This window comes from Mizuhopecten yessoensis, unplaced genomic scaffold (genome assembly GCF_002113885.1).
Source record: "Mizuhopecten yessoensis strain PY_sf001 unplaced genomic scaffold, ASM211388v2 scaffold9963, whole genome shotgun sequence".
Taxonomy (NCBI): domain Eukaryota; kingdom Metazoa; phylum Mollusca; class Bivalvia; order Pectinida; family Pectinidae; genus Mizuhopecten; species Mizuhopecten yessoensis.
The window spans coordinates 1,059,153-1,076,898 of NW_018408310.1; the positions used below are offsets into that span (position 1 = coordinate 1,059,153).

Sequence of the window (17,746 nt, forward strand, 5' to 3'; positions counted from 1 at the left end):
AGCTTTTTTTAAGTCGGTTGTTAGATCTTTTTTTTCTCTCTTTATATATACTTAGACGTATTATGTTCTCACTGTCCGATAGATACACTTAAAATTATTTTATATACAGCATTGCATTATTGAAAAAATGAAAAAAATAGTTATATACCAATTTATGTATACAATACAGAAGGAAACATTTCATTGCTTTTCTAAACATGTTGGCTCAGCAGAATAGTGACAATACATTATGTGTTTTAAAATGCAGGTATTGGAATAGCAAACATCATCATAGATGTCTTTGCGAACATCTATTACATCATGGTGCTGGCGTGGGCTGCTTATTTTTTCGTGATAAGTTTGACATCAGTCTTACCTTGGTCTGATTGCAACAATGCTTGGAATACACCAAGGTATTTAATACCCGTATATAAAACCAAATTTGTTTTAATTCTGACTTCTTTTTTTTATGTTCAAATTGTTTTATTTCCCCAGCATCTTTGGGAGGGATGCCAGGGTTGAGGTACCCCGGGATCATCCCTCTTACATAATATAGCCTCTTGCCAAAGGCCTCTTTCTCTTCATTCTCTCTTTCTTTTTCATTCATTCTTTCATACTCAAACTCAAAATCATTCATTCTTTCATACGTATATTTCATTCATTACAATAACGATACTATTTATTTTGATTAAATTGATATATTAAATTACATCAACCATTCCTTCTTTATATATTCAAATATTGAAAGTATTTTTACATTTATAAATTAATTAACATGCCAAAAATTCTGCTTAACTGATTTGGGATTGCCATATTGTCCTAAAATTTAGACAAGATAAAACCGAATTCATTTATTTTGAATGATGTTGTTTTTCATGTGTAATTTGGATTAATTTAAGAAGAAATGTTTTGGGAAATAAAAAAAGAGTACAAATACTAATGTACCTAGCAATTTAGACATATATACATAAACACGAAATCATAAACAGTGTACACATTATGTATTCATAAATACATTATACACACACTCGAAATGACAAATATATTACTTGAGTCATACATATATACCACACATAATTGTACACACATACACTCGTACCTTAACACACAATTTTGACTTACTTTATCCAGATAATAATACTTCTTATATGGGTGAGCGCTCCTTTCCTTGGACTGCCAATTTGGACTGAACTGATTTTTACGTTGACTGCAGTAGGGCCGATATAGGCAAATCAGCTTTTAACGAATTTTGACGTCACGTTCGGCGTTGTCATCAATTTATGTGACATGTAACGATCTGGAAAATGTTTGTTCTATGAGGCGATTTATGTTAAAATTTCAATCATTGTAAAACAATACATCGTTATCGCAGACTCGCATATCGTGTACAAATGGAAAGCTGAGATCCAAACATGTATATATATATGAGATGACATGCTTTCGCCGTTTTTTGACGTCCCTGCAGGTCGGGGATGGAGAAAAAAATACACCTGCTTTAATCAACTGCATGAATAGTCAGAGGCAACTGATGAGTTAACCCTCTGCAGAATTTGGGATTTGCTTTTGTGTTCTGTACTTGGGGACACAAAAGCGATCAAAATAAATCTGCTGCACCATTTAAATAGTTGGGACCTTTATATATATTCTCTCTACCTCTAAAAACCTTCTATTTCTTAGCGCCTAGCATGGCAATACCTCACTTTTGGTTTTAATATGGAACGCTTGTGCAGGTGAAGAGGCAACGGATTCTGTCTCAAGGCCGGGACATACCAAAGTTTTTAAAAACGGTATTTGTTATTCCCTGCTTACCGTACAGCATTGAGGGAAATGACAACAGCTGGTTCACCAGTTGTCAGTATAATGTGACCGGGCGGAATCCTGACCTGTGTGCCTTCGACATGTTATTTCACTGAAATAGTACTGTGAAGCCTGCACCAGTACACCAACATATCCTGTCTCCAGATCACATACACACATGCACGCATACAAAACGCATACGGCGATATGTCCTTGAATGACCTCAGCTGTTAATATAATAAGACGTTAAACAAAATAAAACAAAACAAAACCACGTTCTTTGAAAAACCCGTCTATAGAATATAGCAAAAAGAACAAAATCACGACAACATAGTATATGCTACGTGCACATTTGTTATATGATATCTATTTTACTTTCTGTATCGATGCCAAGTATGACAGAGTAGATAGGGGATATATATACATATGGTTCAGATCAGTAGAACATTGTTTTTGTATTTTTATTTATCTTTCTGTGAAAATTTGAAGCAACGGTGACAGTATTTTAGAAACCATCACGAACTTCTGTGCTCTAAGAGATGTATTTGAACTTTTAATTCCTCAGAGATAGAACTTTGGATAAAGCCAATAGACATATGGCACTGACAAGGCGTGCGTCACGACTCGTTGTTAGTAACTTGTACCTTATCTCTTATACACATTTTCTGGGCCCGGGATCATGAAACGGACTTAAGTCTAAGACAAAATTTGAACTTAAGTTTGAAGTTTTGACTTAGCTAAGGTCAAAATCTTAAGTGGATCCTGAAACGTGCTAAGCAAAATCTTAGCTGAGACTGAACTTAAGTCAAAACTTATTCGTTGTCAAGCACATGCGCGCGCCGAATTGCGTATTTACGGTATCCATAGGAACTCTTCAATGCGGGAAACCACGTTGTTGTCGGTAAACATAAAAACAAAATGGAGAAAAGGAAGAGTACAGAGTACATCACTTTTAAGATTACAAGTGTGAGATTAATACCAGGTGAGCGATGCAGGCCCATTGGGCCTCTTGTTTGTAAAAAACAAGGAGCGTGTTCGGATTAGAATATCCAGAATTGAATTAAAAGATTGTTTACACCAATTCTCGCCATGATGCTTAAGTGCATTGCACTAACGTACGCCGAGTTCTGTTAGATGTCTTTCAGCTTAAAAGTGAAGTCACTTCAAACGGTTACTTACTAGCGACCTAGTTGGACGAATATATTCGTGTCTTGACGAGAAAAAATAAGTGAGAAAAGAATATTGTATTATGAATTTGAAGTCGTTAACGAAAAAAACTGTGAAATAGTTAATATAATGTCGACTAAAATATTTGGTACTTTGTTTTGTTTTACTGGTTATATTAACTGAATCAAATCATTATTTACTCATAATGTCTCAGCTGTTGGTTTGTCTCACAAATTCTTTTAAAGATTTAAGTTCACCTGGTTCAGCATTATGTTGGGCATTCGGGCATTCGGACATTCGGACTTTCAATGTTTTGTGGCTTTGGTGTATAACGTTGTTTACTGTTTGCTGGCTATGTTTTGCTATGAGTGGCGTCACACCATATTTTATTAATGTCATATCAGTATCTACTACAAAACCAAAAATTGCCTTTATTCTATGTGCACGTTCAACTCAAGAACATATAACTAGAACAATATCGCAACTCTTTTGAAAATATGTCAAGGAGTCTATGACTTACGCTCTCGATATAGTACTAAACGTGTAAGCATTGAAGTTCCAAATGCAGACACTTTTTTGTTATTTTGCTGTCGTAAAGGTAACTGTAAATTAAAACCACTAAGAAGGTTTTGAAACATAACTGATGAATATTTTAATACAAATATCACATTTGCTACTTCTTTGTCCTTATTTTACATTTATAGATGTACACCTTTCCATAAACTTGTCGAGACCAACTCGTCTGCCATTGCATCTCTGATAAACTCGAGCGTCACTGCTGAACTGCCGGTTGATCCTGCTGTCGAGTTTTGGGAGTAAGCTGTAATTCGAAAGACAATCACTGAGGATTTAATAACAATAATTCTGCATTAAATGTTAATGATTTTCGAAGTTCGAATGTGTTGTTGATGCAGTATAAATTATGTATGCATTACATTAGCTACATCTTAGACCTTTCATAATCTTGCAATCTAATATTTCTGTGCTTAATTGTATAAATAAATACTTTACAAGCTATTTAGTACATTACACTTTAATTAAAGTAATATTCATATCATAATTGTCTGCAGACGAAGAGTGCTCCAGTTGACAAAGGACATTACAGACGGTGGCGGTATAATCTGGGAGCTGGCGCTGTCCTTACTGGTGGTATGGGTGATTGTCTATTTTTGTGTGTGGAGAGGAGTCAGGTGGATGGGTAAGGTAGGTCAGTTAAATATATACAACCTTAAGTGCGGATATGTATAAAAGCGATGCTCATGAATAATTTCTAATAAGCTGTATCGTATAACTTGAAATTACCTGATTGCCATTAATGTGTGCACATAATGTGCTGACCTGGCAAATACATTTGTATCTAAAGAAAGTTTTAATATTTTTGTTGTATAGAGCCAACATTGAAATCCTTGGTTTTCCCCTACATCGCGTATAATTCTATTACGTTTTGCTAGTCGCGTTGGTGGTACTCCATGCTAGTTGACAAAAAACATACTATATTGATATTCTTTCTATGCGATCAATTATGATATTGGGAATTTACTCACTTAATGAGCTATTGTTTTGTTGTCTGTGGGCTTATAGCATTAACAGTATGTTGGATATAAATGTAGGGTAATCATTTCTCGAAGTCTGACTTTGGTCAACACGTTCGATGGACGACGAATCATAACGATCTTTATCCATCTTTGAAAAAATATATTATGTCCCTAGACCCTAGTTATGTGTTTTTACTTCCCCTAGTTTGTGCAACTTGATACTTTTGTGTGCTGAAAGGTGTAAGGTATTAGTTACGATGATTAGAAATGGTTCGTCCGTATCACGGGCTGTCTTTAAACATATTTAATGTGTCATGGTTCTCCACTACTAGAGATTTATGAATTAAACATGTATACTATTTTTATCTGATCCTACATCTCTCTCTGTGTCGCTGTCTCTCCCTTTTTGCAATGACAAATGTGATAAATTCATAGCAAAAAAACAACAAAAAAACAACAACAACCAAAGATGGATTAACTTAAGTTATTGTTGTTCCAACATTTTTATGTCTGGTATAGAATAATGTATGGCATAAACAAAACATACTGTTTTTTTCCCTTTCGTTTGTATCGTACGTTTGACTGAGATGACTCTTTACTTCTATCAACTAGGTTGTATATTTCACGGCCATATTTCCATACGTCATACTGTGTGTGCTCCTGGTGCGAGGATTGACACTAGATGGCGCAACGGACGGTATAGTGTTTTACCTAAAGCCAGACTTGTCAAGACTTGCTGATATACAGGTATGGGATGTTTTGCTTCGTTTGCAACCTTGCTTATCGCCAACGTGTTTCAATGCCATTCGATTTTCTTCTTAACGATTATTTTTGTTGCTCCGATTGGTCGTGCTACATACAATGTGGAACCATAGGTCGAATTCGGATGTGGAGTGTGTAGGCGTCCTTTGTGCCTTCTGCATTGCGCCTACGCAACACGCCAAAAAATCCACATAGGGTCTAGAATAAGTATTTTGCTTAATGTTTTTTTTTTGCCCCTCCGTTGATTTCAATTTTCTTTTGGTCAGGTGTAGACCTAAACCTTATCACAACATAAACACCCACTAAAATGTATATGAGCACTTGGTTCATTTTTCGTAGAAGCATAAAACTGAAATTCTCAAAAAGAGTTTTTTTCCCATAAGACGAATGCTGTCAAACTAATAATGCACTGAAGTATCAATTTGGATGCAACAAAATTTCAGGATCATATGCTACAGTATACATGTAAATATCTCTTACTATGGTGAGTTATCAGATATTTACAGAAAAATCAACAGCCGAAAGCCATTACAAAAAAATGTGTTCATCTTATAATAAAAGTATCTCATAACTTTTGTATACCAAAAATATATTGACTAGTTCATGAAGTACCAGTGACAGAAATATCAATCCAAAATATGTGGTGGAACATATTCAAAGAAGGGATCAAGTTAGACGCCGTATTAACAGCTGATGACATTTACAATGTTTTGCAAGAAGCAATAGTGTGAAATGTGTTTGAATGGCAGATTTGGAAAAGAAGGAAGACAAAAATGATGCGAAGCTTTGAATTTGTTTTCAAACTGGTGATTCTAGATTCACAAGAAAAAACAAATTTCAATCTTTGTCAACTTCGTAGCTCTAGGGTGCAACTTTTTTGGATTTTGAAGATTGCTATGATAGCCAAGATACTAAAGTATACTTGATGTATGAGCATACATTCCCATAGTTCTTTGACCAACTGGGCTTTATCAGTAGTAATCTATTATTGGATTATTATCATTTGGTGTCGTGCTGTGCTGAATCCAAACATTATATTTAGTCTGGCTTTTGTGTCTGGAACAAATCTGACAACGGATGAGGTCTTGAATGCTGATTCACCCATATTTCATAATCTTTACGAATTCTGACTTTGCTTTCTTGGAGAGAGCTGGTTGTTTTTAACCTCTGAGCCAAACAGTTTGTTTATGTAAGTAGAAACTTCATTTCGTGTGCGAGTTCTCTGTCTTTTCTGTCAGTTTTCAGTGATCTTTGATACATTGGTCCCCGAATCCAATTGAGACATGCAGTCACAATCTTAAGCACTTCCTCAATTATATATCTATGATGCAATTTGATATTAATCGAGTTCTAAAAAATATCTAATGTTTAAGAGGGCCATAATAAGACTCTACAATCCATCGGGATTTAGTCACTGTTCTGTCAATGCTAGCCTGTAGATCAGAGTGTTGGCTCTGACCAGTCTTAAGATATAAGTGCATTCTGGTATTAGTACCAGATGCCTCTAACATTGGTAGGACATCTCTAAAACCACGAACAACAAACTCATTGTCGTATTGCTCCGACCATGTGAGCTTGTCTATGATATTATGTGAAATGCTTGCATCATTTTGGCTTCCATAGAATGGTCAAACTGTGCCCTAGAATGTAGCCATCATGTAAAGCTATACTTATGAATTCAAGATAATTACATTCCTGGCAACCATAGGACATTCTCTGAAGCTTGTAGTCAGCACCTTTTTTAATATACATATATGTACCATCTATTAAGGCAGTCACTAAGTCTCCAAGGAATGTTTCTGAAAATACAGTATAGAGTGAAAGTACCTGTTCCCTACTCAAATGGTCAAGACCAAGGAACACTTGAACTATAGATTTATCCAATGCTTGTACTACAGAATGAAAGATTTTTAAAATACTAGACAGGAAAATACCAAAAGGAGAGGTACACCTAATTACAAGAGATACATGTATCAGTTTTCATCTTAAGCCAAAACAGTAAAAGAGCACTTTTTGCATTTTTGGAATATACTGAAGAAGAAGAAAAAAAGGGGACCAAGAACGAATGGATATTAAGAAAGTGTTCTTTTATCAACCTGTCCAAGCTTTGCAGCCAGGGTCATCCAAGAGACGAAAATTGAGAATGAAGGCTGATTGATTCTTTGATAAGATGTACGACAGTTCTAAAAGTTCATCAATTATTTCAGATGACCTACTTCATAATTGAGAATTCAAAGACTCTCTTCTTTAAAGGATAATCTGTATACAAGGGTTCTGGTCATTGCCAATCAGACAAAAACACCATAATTTGTGTGAATATTAACTGATGCCTGGCACTTTTTTTTGCAGAAGTGTGGATTTGCTTCACTTCGAAATAAAATTGTTAAAATAAAGACAACTTTTTTTATGTGAACAGGAACCGTAAAACAGGTCCTTGATTGTAAAGAGAGGAAAACTATTATTTTCATCTTCAAAATGTTCTGTTTCAGATAATCTCTTCCACATATACTTTATGTAGCACGTCGGACAAAAACTAACTTCTTCATTTAAGATACGATGGCGACATTCACCAATTCATTTACTCTTCATTATGAGATGAATATTAACAAATGAGTATGAAATATCCCCTCACAGCAATGTAAAAAGGAAAGTCTGATGATTAAATGTATAAAAAATGATAACAAAATGTATATAAACCAATTCTAAAAAGTGACAAAGATATTACATTTGAACTTAAAATTGATTGTTAACAAAAACAATTTTGAAGCAAGTTTGAATTTGGATTTTTTGTGACCTAACATTCACTGAAAGGTTTATTTTACGGTTACAACGAATTTCATTACCAATTACCTGTAATCAGGTCCATTGCTTTTTGGTGGACACCAGGAAAGTGTCTTAGGCCGTCACCTTTTTAGGTAAACGGGATACTTTGTTGTGCAAAATGAATACTTTCCACCACTTCTTTTTGGACTGAACTTTTGCATATATATTTGAAATAACACCACTTCTTCAAACTATGAAAATATTTGGTAGGCAAGAATAATAAGAATGAAAAACCCTTTATGTTACATTAAAATTTTCACAAAATGTTCGAATATTTTTAAAGCACTACATGAAAGAAAATGTTCTTTGTCAATGTTGTAATAAGGTTAAGTAATCATCTGAAAAACTAGTAGAGTGATTCAAGGTAATAACTCTAGATGTGTAAGGGATTGAAAAAAGTTAAAACAACAGCATAAATATTGTAGCACCTCTGAAACCAAAGTTATGAGGAGGCAGTCTCCTATGAAATTTTAACATAGCTGGAAATAGTGTTTTTGTATATGTTGTATTTCAGCTTTATAAACCCCTCGAATTGTTACAGATGTTCAGATCTTCTGTTTACTCAACCAAAAACACTGAAACACTACATATAAACTGCATATATCAAGCTATCCAAATAGTGAAATGTTCAATGCGGACTCTACACATGGATTTTGTTGTACAATAATATGTGTTCATACGCTGTATGACAGAATACATAATTCTGCAAAAGATGAATAATTTACCGAGGAAATTTTATAAAGTGTAACATCCAAAAATTCTCGTGAAGCAAAATTATTCATATATAGTTGTTATTCGCAGAAAAAGGGATGTCTTAGAGTATCTTGACAAAAAAACTTTGTACGCACGCCTACAACAAACCTCCCACGTAGAGATCAACGTCGTTTAAGCTGACGTTTTATGTTACATGTACCTCGTAGTTTTTTTACAGTATATAGAGTTGATACATATGCCTACTTGTTTGAGGTAGAGTTGTTTCCCTGTTCAGAACCTTATTTTCTGATTTTTTCTTATAAGCATTCACATTTCGATCACAACATATCTACATATGATTTGATTTTACAGGTTTGGATGGATGGAGGAACGCAGGTATTTTACTCATACGCCATTGCACTTAATCAAATAATTACTCTGGGGAGTTACAACAAATTTACAAACAATTTTTACAGGTAAACAACATTTATAAATTAGAAGGATTTATTTGTTTTATTCAATTATTATCAAGGTTGACATTTTGGTAGTTTGCAAATTTCAAACATTTTTGTATTAAAGAAATCAACGCGAAGAAGCAATGTTTTCACGAAAATATCCACACTGCGAATTAAATAACTACTGAAGAGTTTTGATTTAAAGACTAATATTTCGTTGGGTATCAACTGTCAATATAAAAAACAATTACGAAAAATATGTTTATTAAAGATGAAATTCAATTATCACAGCACGTGCTGTTTACATTCAGCTGTTGCTTGTATTGGTTAAGAACTGTCAAAAAGTTGTATCATGCCGTGTCGGATGAAATACCCGTGTTTTGCTGAATTAAATGCCTTTTTTATTTGATTATGGATACTTTAAATAATATTATCCTTATATTTGTTTCATCACATGTTGATAGAGACGCTATCCTAGTATCGTGTATCAACAGTGGAACCAGTTTGGTCGGGGGATTCGCCGTCTTCTCCGTGCTAGGATTCATGGCTAAACAACATAACATTCCAATAGCAGATGTGGCTAACGCTGGTAACGATCTTTTTTTAAGCCTACTGATTTTTTATCATTTGAATAGTTTTATATAGATTCATATAGTAAACAAATTCATATTACATCAGTTGAATATGATTTAATAGGACTTTTCGATTTACTACATACTGAAAAAGCCTCATTTAGAGCGTTTACTTTGAAATACTACTTTACATTCATTGAATTAAATTGATAAAATTTGAATAAAAATATGTCACTTATAACATTATATGCAAAGTTGGAAACAAATATATTAAGTGTTTCATACTTATAACAAGATTGTGACGACTGACATGCACTAAACATTCTTGAAGGATTTTGGCCATTATATTCATATTTCATATTTTACTGTTGTATGATACAGAAATACGTATAGCCGCCACACCCACGTCTCTGTCGGTGTTCATGTAACGGTCCCTCTATTTTAAAGACGTAAGTGGTCACGTGATGAGTGACGTCATAATGTAGCTTCATGCGATATCACTCTGAGTTGTACAATGTATGATGGACCGGCTGATCAATATTTTCCCAATCTTGAAAAACAAAATGTCGTTTAAAGGAATTAAGCCCATTTCAATTCAGTTGAACTGTAGTTAAAATGTGTTTACTTGGGTGATTTACCCAGATCGAAAAGTAGTGATATTAGTATGATATCAGGATTATTTTTATGAAATTTCAAATTCTTCAAAATTTCATTATTTGTAGTAATGATGTTTCTGACTTTACAAAATTGCCTAAATTTTCAACATGAAAACAATAATTTTGCATTTTATTTTACATATCTTCAGGGACATCACGAGGATTTTGTCATGAGTAGGGGCGCCTTATGATACACAATCATCTGAGATAGCAAACAAATCCAAACTGTTTATAATTCCTTTTGAATTGTATTGGAAATCACGTACCAGAACGATGTGAAATTCATATCTTTTTCGAGTGTAAATTTCGCGTTTAAATTAAGGTTATCGATGAGTGGAGACTTGTTTAACTGTTTTCTTTCATAAATAATAATTTAATGTGAAATACAATTTGTTTGAGGGGAAGTATGTGGTCCTCACTGGGGTAGTAACTTCCAAGTATTGAGAAGGGGAGTTGTTAAATTATTTTAATGATGGTTTACAAATATGTTTACATGTTCATTGAAAAGTGCAAGACAAATAGTTTCTTATGAACAGTGCACTTTTCTAATGTTTTTATACACATTAAAGATGACATACAAAATAATTTCACAAAATTCACAAAAATACATATAAGTAATTTTCAGAGAAAAAATCTTTTATATTTCACAGCCAATTCGTTCACTGTTGATATAGTTTTCTTTTTTATTTCTAGTTTCGTGTATGTCAATGTCTATTGTTACAGTGTTGTTTGGCCCTATATCACTCGCTTTATTGATGGGCCGTGAAACAATACGAAAACAAAAACAAAACATAGAAACAAAATATCTTCTTGATATGGAAAAAGGGGCCATTTTCATGTACGTTTTTCCAATTTTAGCCCAAACATCTAATGGAATTCTTTTAAGAAATATTACTTTAAATGGTAATTTTGTTTACACGTGTCCTTGACAGTGTCAGTTTGATTTTCATTAGACATACATTTGTATTACACATACACACGTAGGTCTACAGTTTAGTGGAAATTAATCAAATCTCCCATTGCGTTTACTTTCACGGGAATTATGTTCGTAAACATGGTTAAACCGAATTACATGACAGGATATATGTTCACGTGCTTCATGTGAATCAAAAACTGTTTCGTAATATTTTTTTATCTTTAGACGTTGGTATGTGCACATAGAACGTTACATGTACATTTGGTTTGAAGTAGGAATAAAGACAATTTGCTAACCGTTTTCAGAACATAATTATAAATTCCATTCCAGCAATCCGATTTTCAAAATTTGCAGCATCAATAAACTGTCTCCTACGTATTGTTGATGTTTTTGTTTTAAATACAGTGATATAAAGAGGATTGCTTCTGTTTAGCCACTGCTCTACATTAATTGTACTATCTTATCTATGTCCCTATCATATCAGAATCACTTCCCATGTCAATTTTTACTTTGGTAGCGTTTCGTCTTCTTTCTGTCTTCGGCTGAAATAGATATTCAGTGTGTAGTTGTCAAGCACCGAACTGCTACTTGTTTCTGTTAAAAAGAAAAACAAATATATGCAATGTGTAACTCATGAACACTATCTATTGCAATATGAACAGGTGATCCGAAGCTGCTTTATGACGTCACAGGTACCACGATACCGTGAACATTCTCGCAAATTACGACCGGTTACCTTTAATTGACTTTTTCTTAAAAACAGGACCCTATTGAATGATCGTGGATAGACAATTTGGCAGTTATTAAACTGTGTTACATTTTTTTACAAAAAAGAAACAAATATTGCCGGAAATCCATTGATTTTGCTTACCATTTTTCATATTTTGTTTTTTTGCACCCTAGGTCCCGGATTGGCCTTTATTTCATATCCTAATGCCGTCACCCAGATGCCAATTTCTCCTCTGTGGGCCGCACTTTTCTTTTTGATGATAATTCTTCTTGGACTTGACAGTCAAGTAAAAATATTTTTTTTATAAATCTTCGCTCATGACTACGATAACTCTTTCATAACTGCTCGCTGTTGATAAAGATATCCTAATTGCAAAACACTCCGAGTACAAATATTTATTTGCATTGAGACAAATATCACCAATTACTGTTGATCATAAATTACAATAAATTTCATGTTTTCACATTGAACTTTCTTAATTTTAAACAAAAAGAGTGTACATCATTGCAAATCATTGTATTACATTCGCTCAAGCTGTCTTGAAATTAATATTTGATATTCATAATACAATACTCGAACCTGCGTGTGTTTTCAAGCTCCAAAGCACTGATATAAAAAGTCTTTAGATAAAGATCCCATCATTCAATATTAGAAAAAAGCAATGAACATTGACGGATATTCAAACATTTAACTGGTCACAATTATTTTGTTATTATATATATGTTATATATATTATATATAATATTTGGTTGGGGGAAATGAAATATTTGAAAAAAAAAAAAAAATGTTTATAAAAGCGACCAGTTATCGGCCATATTTGAAGCAGTACTGTCCAATAATGTTATCAAAGTCTAGTTAGGATGAACGTTTTCGTCACGTGAACTGTGTTATTTGAGGTTTACCTCACCATTCGATATATCGATACAAATAATTTTGGCAACAACACATGTGGATCTGTTTTACGTATATTTTCTCTTTTACGAAACTCTCATTTTTGTTGAAGTTTGTTGGTGTTGAAACGGTTATTGCCGCGGTCATGGATATGTTTCCAAACTTGGTGCGAAGGGGGAGTCGGCGGATGTTGCTGATGGCAGTCTATTGTTTCCTGTCGTTCCTAGTGGGACTCCCATTGGTATCCAGGGTATGTTTGGTTGTCCAACGTAATCGAGTCTGAACAAATTGCAAATCCATCCTTTTCTTTTTATATGCATTCTAACTATGTGCAGCTTCACCGTCTGTTTTGTATATCCGGGTGAATAACTCTAACACTTTAAAGAGGCTATTTAGTCAAATGACAACCTGAAAATAGAGTCATCTACGTAGTTGATAATGACATGACCTCAAGCGTACGTCCAGTGTTGTCATTTTTCATCTTTTGGAAAGGCCGTGATAAAAACAGCTACGCCTAAAATAGCGTAATATCCGGGCCTTTCAGTGAGAAGTAAACTTGTACAGCACTACGCTGTAGACCGATAACACAGTGTCAGTTATGAGTCTGAGCTCATAAATAACACATTCTTGAATTTACAATGTATATCGCAAGTAAGAATTATAAGTATCATAATATATACCTCTAATCAGATATTTCTGTTAACTGGTTCGCCCGTTGTCAGTATAATGTGCCCGGGTGGGGCGTCCAGCTGGGTGTCTTCGGCAGTATGTTTCAGTGAGGTAGCACTATAAAGTCGGCACCAGTTCCGCGCTATCACAAGGAGACAAACACGAACATATCGCAGCCTCCCAAAATACACACTCATACACTACACGCATGCATCTTGCACACAGTGGAGGCCGTTCTTAAATGACCTTAGCTGTAAATAGGACGTTAAATAAAATCAAACAAACAAACAAACATTACGATTTAGAAATGAACGCACTGAGAGCCGCAGGTAGAATTTCAAACCGCAGGAAGAACGATATCAATAGGTTAAAACGCAAAATAGAACACTCATTTATAACGTTGTTTGATATGCTGTTGGAAGATGATTTTGATTCAGAATAAATGCAAGTTCTCTCCTCGGCTCGAAATACATTTTTGTTAGCTACAAATTCACCGACAACTGCCGCTAAAACGTACGGCTGCACATTTGGGGATTTCTCCATTCCTGATTAAAAACGCCAAGAAAACATTGTCTTTTGCCAATTTCCCGACATGAATTGTTCATAAGGAATATCAAACTATATAATCATGAAGAATTGTGTTGTAAAAAAATTAATTTCATCCCTTTAATACATATTTGATTCAAATTAACCAGTACCCCTATATTTTCTAACAAGCCATTCGAATTGATATGTCTCGCCTGTGCCCCGATTTGACTATCAATGCACAGATCAATGGACCATTGAGGTAGGCCGCATCCATCATTTGATGCATGGGTTGAGACGTACTACCTAAGATGAATCTATGTTCCAAGTTCGGTTGATCTAGCACTAATGCTTTAAGTGAAAGCAGCTTCAACGCAAAAACTAAATGTTGATACCGCCGCCGCGGGAAAAACAACACCTTAGAACTTCCGCTTCTTCGTGGCGGCGAAATAAAAATCATTTAAATGTCTTCAGGTGTTTAACGCAACTCCACTTCAGTTTCAACTGAAGTTTGGACCACTTTGCATTTACTCCTAGGATCACCGATAAGTCCTAAAAACAAAACAGCTGTATTGTACTGTATATGTCATGTTTGGTTTGGTTTAATTTTGTTTAACGTCCTATTAACAGCTAAGGTCATTTAAGGACGTGCCTCCATGTGTGTTGTTTATGCGTGCTTGTGTGTGTGTATGTAGGAGACAGGATATGTTGGATGTGCTTGCCTCCTTGTGATAGCGAGGATCTGATGCCGACTTTATAGTGCTATATCACTGAAATACAATGCTGAAGGCACCAAGCACAGCACTCCGCCCGGTCACATTATAGTGACAACGGATGAAACAGTTGTTGCCATTCCCCTCAATGCTGAACGTTTAGCAGGGAATAACAACTACCATTTGTAAGGACTTTGTTGGTATGTCCCGGCCTTGGGACAGAACCCATTGCATTCCTCGACTAGGCGAACGCTCACCAATAAGGCCAAAAGTGAGGTGTTGCAAAGCAAGGCGCTAGGAAATAAAAGGTAGTTAGAAGTAGAAATAAAAATAAAAATCCCAAATGTTGCAATGAGTGCAGCTGTTTTATTCTGGTCACTTTTGTGACCACAAACCGAATCCTCAATTATGCAGAGGTTTCACTCAATAGTCGCCTACTCCGATACATGCAGTGGGTAACAACAGGTGTATTCTTTTCCGATCCCCATGCGTGTGTGACTTAAGTTATCCTTTTTTGATTCGATGTATATTGTGCAGCGAATGTGTTCGATATTAATGTATTTCTTTAACCCTTTACATATTTTAAGCTATTCACTTTTGGTTTGATGTGTTTATTTTCGTGAAAGTCTCTTTTTACAGTATTGTTGGCCCTAAATGACTCATACTGTAGACGGGCCGTTAAACAATACAAAAACTGAACAAAACAAAACAAAACGAGTCTGGTAACTAAGGATTTTTTTCTGATTAGACAAAATTGTTTAAACACTAAACTTGACAGTTACAATGTAGCTTTTGTGTAAAAGACTTATTAGTAAAACAGTCTATATGTTTAAAGAATGTATCGTTGAACTTCTATATCAACCCAATATGTTTTCCAGGGTGGAATGTACATCTTCCAGCTGTTTGACTACTACGCCGCCAGTGGAATGGTCCTGTTGTGGGTAGTGTTCTGGGAGGTGGTGGCAATCGCTTGGGTATTCGGTAAATGTCCCATCTTATATTGATACCGCTCACTATCTACATATGTACAAAAGCATGTATTGTAAACTTATCTTGATTTTTTTTTTATCTTATATGACAAATCGGTATCGGTAATGGTGAATCGTATATGTGTATTAGAAAACTAATGTTTTAACAAAATCGTGACCGAAGAAAAGTTTTTTTTATGCTTTTAAGGAACCTGTATCGTGGGGTTATTCTCACAAGAAAAAAAAGGACAGATTTCGCATATCAAGAACATTTTTTCCGGATGTAAATGTAGAAACCACCTGAACTAACTAAAAACTCACATCGTTAGTATGATTATGCTTTTAGATATAAATGTTTGCTTATAAACACTTCAAATATCTAGAGATATTTTATTTATTTTGTTTGTTTGTTTGTTTGTTTGCAGAAATCATTGCCGAAAGTTCATGATCGTTTTTCGTACTGATCGAGTAAATACGAGATAAGCCAACATTTCCACAGCGTTAAAAGTGTGCAGTGACCAAATGGGCTTTAAGTGTGTCGAATTAACATTTATTGTTTTGTTCTGAAGGTGCTGATCGGTTCTATGACGCCATTGAGATGATGATAGGTTCGCGGATCAATCCGTACCTTTATTTCTGCTGGAAGTACCTGTCACCTGTATTATGTATGGTAATACAATCTTCTGTTTTTATAACAATAATACTGTTGACGTTGTTTGTATCATCAGATATATCAAGAAAAAAAACACAATTCAAATACAGTCTTTGTATGAGTGATGAGTGATTGTGTTTTGAAAACAAATAAATATCTGCCACAAGGACACCACCTTGTACAGTTTAAACAGCTATATCAATATATCACCAACTACGTTGACACTTTCAAGGGTAGCTTTAGTGTTTCCAAATCGTTTATTGTAGTTATCATTTTACAGACCAAACTATTAAAACACTTACATTTTGGGACTAACAATAATCTCCATCATCAGTACTTGTAAAGGATGGGTTAAGTTCTTTCCTGGTACCGCTGCATTATTTAAAAACACCCGTTTCTTCTTCAAGAACCAAGTTAAAGTTTAGTACGACGGTGAATGTTATTATTCTTCAAACCATATCATTTGTACCAAAACACGATAATGTTCCAGTGAATGAAGACATGACAATTGAAGTACTATTCCAATATTCTTATGATAAAACAGTATGACAAAGACTGCTCTGTCTTTCGTTCTGTTAAAATGACAGGGTTGAGTTGGTGTGTGAAGTCACTGGTAAATTTACTAATATCATCACCAAGAATCTGACTCAGATTCTCAGAATATCTACAACACTGATTTCTTAAAGTAGCGTAAAGGGGAGAAGACAATCAAAATATCGTTGATGAGATAGGTATAGTCAGCGAAAACATATTTTTTTGCAAATATGCCCATATCTGTTTAAAAGGGAAGTGACCTAAAGTCGTTTGAAGTGTCCTTGAGACATTAAACCTAGTTTTACAAATTCCATATATTCTGGGAATATGTATATCTTTAAGAGTTTTTTTCTTAATCTTTTTAGGGTCTGCTGTTGTCGCAGCTGGTTGAATTTCGGCCCCTAACGTACAACAAGACGTATGTGTATCCCGACTGGGCCCAGGCTTTCGGTATAATGCTGGCCTTGTCGTCTATGCTCTGTATCCCGGTCTACGGTCTCTTCAAGATGGCCATCACGGACGGATCACTGATTGTGGTTAAGTATATACCGTGTATTGTCAACCCTCCAGATCAACTCCCTCCTTTATATAGAGATTACTAGAAGAACGAGGTCAATTCAATAAATTTCGTCACTAGTGCCAGGAATCACATGTACATGTATGATGTATATATGGTTTGATAACTCTATAACCAATATATGTCAATCCT

At 34.7% G+C, this 17,746-nt stretch overlaps 1 protein-coding gene across 3 annotated transcripts in view; it reads left to right on the forward strand.

Moving 5' to 3' along the window:
• The window catches only part of LOC110459050 (sodium- and chloride-dependent creatine transporter 1-like), an 80,412-nt gene that overhangs the window by 51,656 nt on the left and 11,010 nt on the right, over positions 1–17,746 (forward strand). For all 3 annotated transcript variants that reach the window (XR_002463852.1, XM_021511089.1, XM_021511090.1), the window contains 11 exons: positions 248–392; positions 3,648–3,758; positions 4,014–4,146; positions 5,091–5,225; positions 9,129–9,232; positions 9,676–9,800; positions 12,259–12,371; positions 13,089–13,226; positions 15,762–15,864; positions 16,421–16,521; positions 17,403–17,573. Coding sequence is in view for 2 of the 3 variants with exons in the window: in XM_021511089.1 (XP_021366764.1) it covers positions 248–392; positions 3,648–3,758; positions 4,014–4,146; positions 5,091–5,225; positions 9,129–9,232; positions 9,676–9,800; positions 12,259–12,371; positions 13,089–13,226; positions 15,762–15,864; positions 16,421–16,521; positions 17,403–17,573 (1,379 nt within the window). In the remaining variant the exon portion in view is untranslated. The remainder of the gene's footprint in view (positions 1–247; positions 393–3,647; positions 3,759–4,013; positions 4,147–5,090; positions 5,226–9,128; positions 9,233–9,675; positions 9,801–12,258; positions 12,372–13,088; positions 13,227–15,761; positions 15,865–16,420; positions 16,522–17,402; positions 17,574–17,746) is intronic.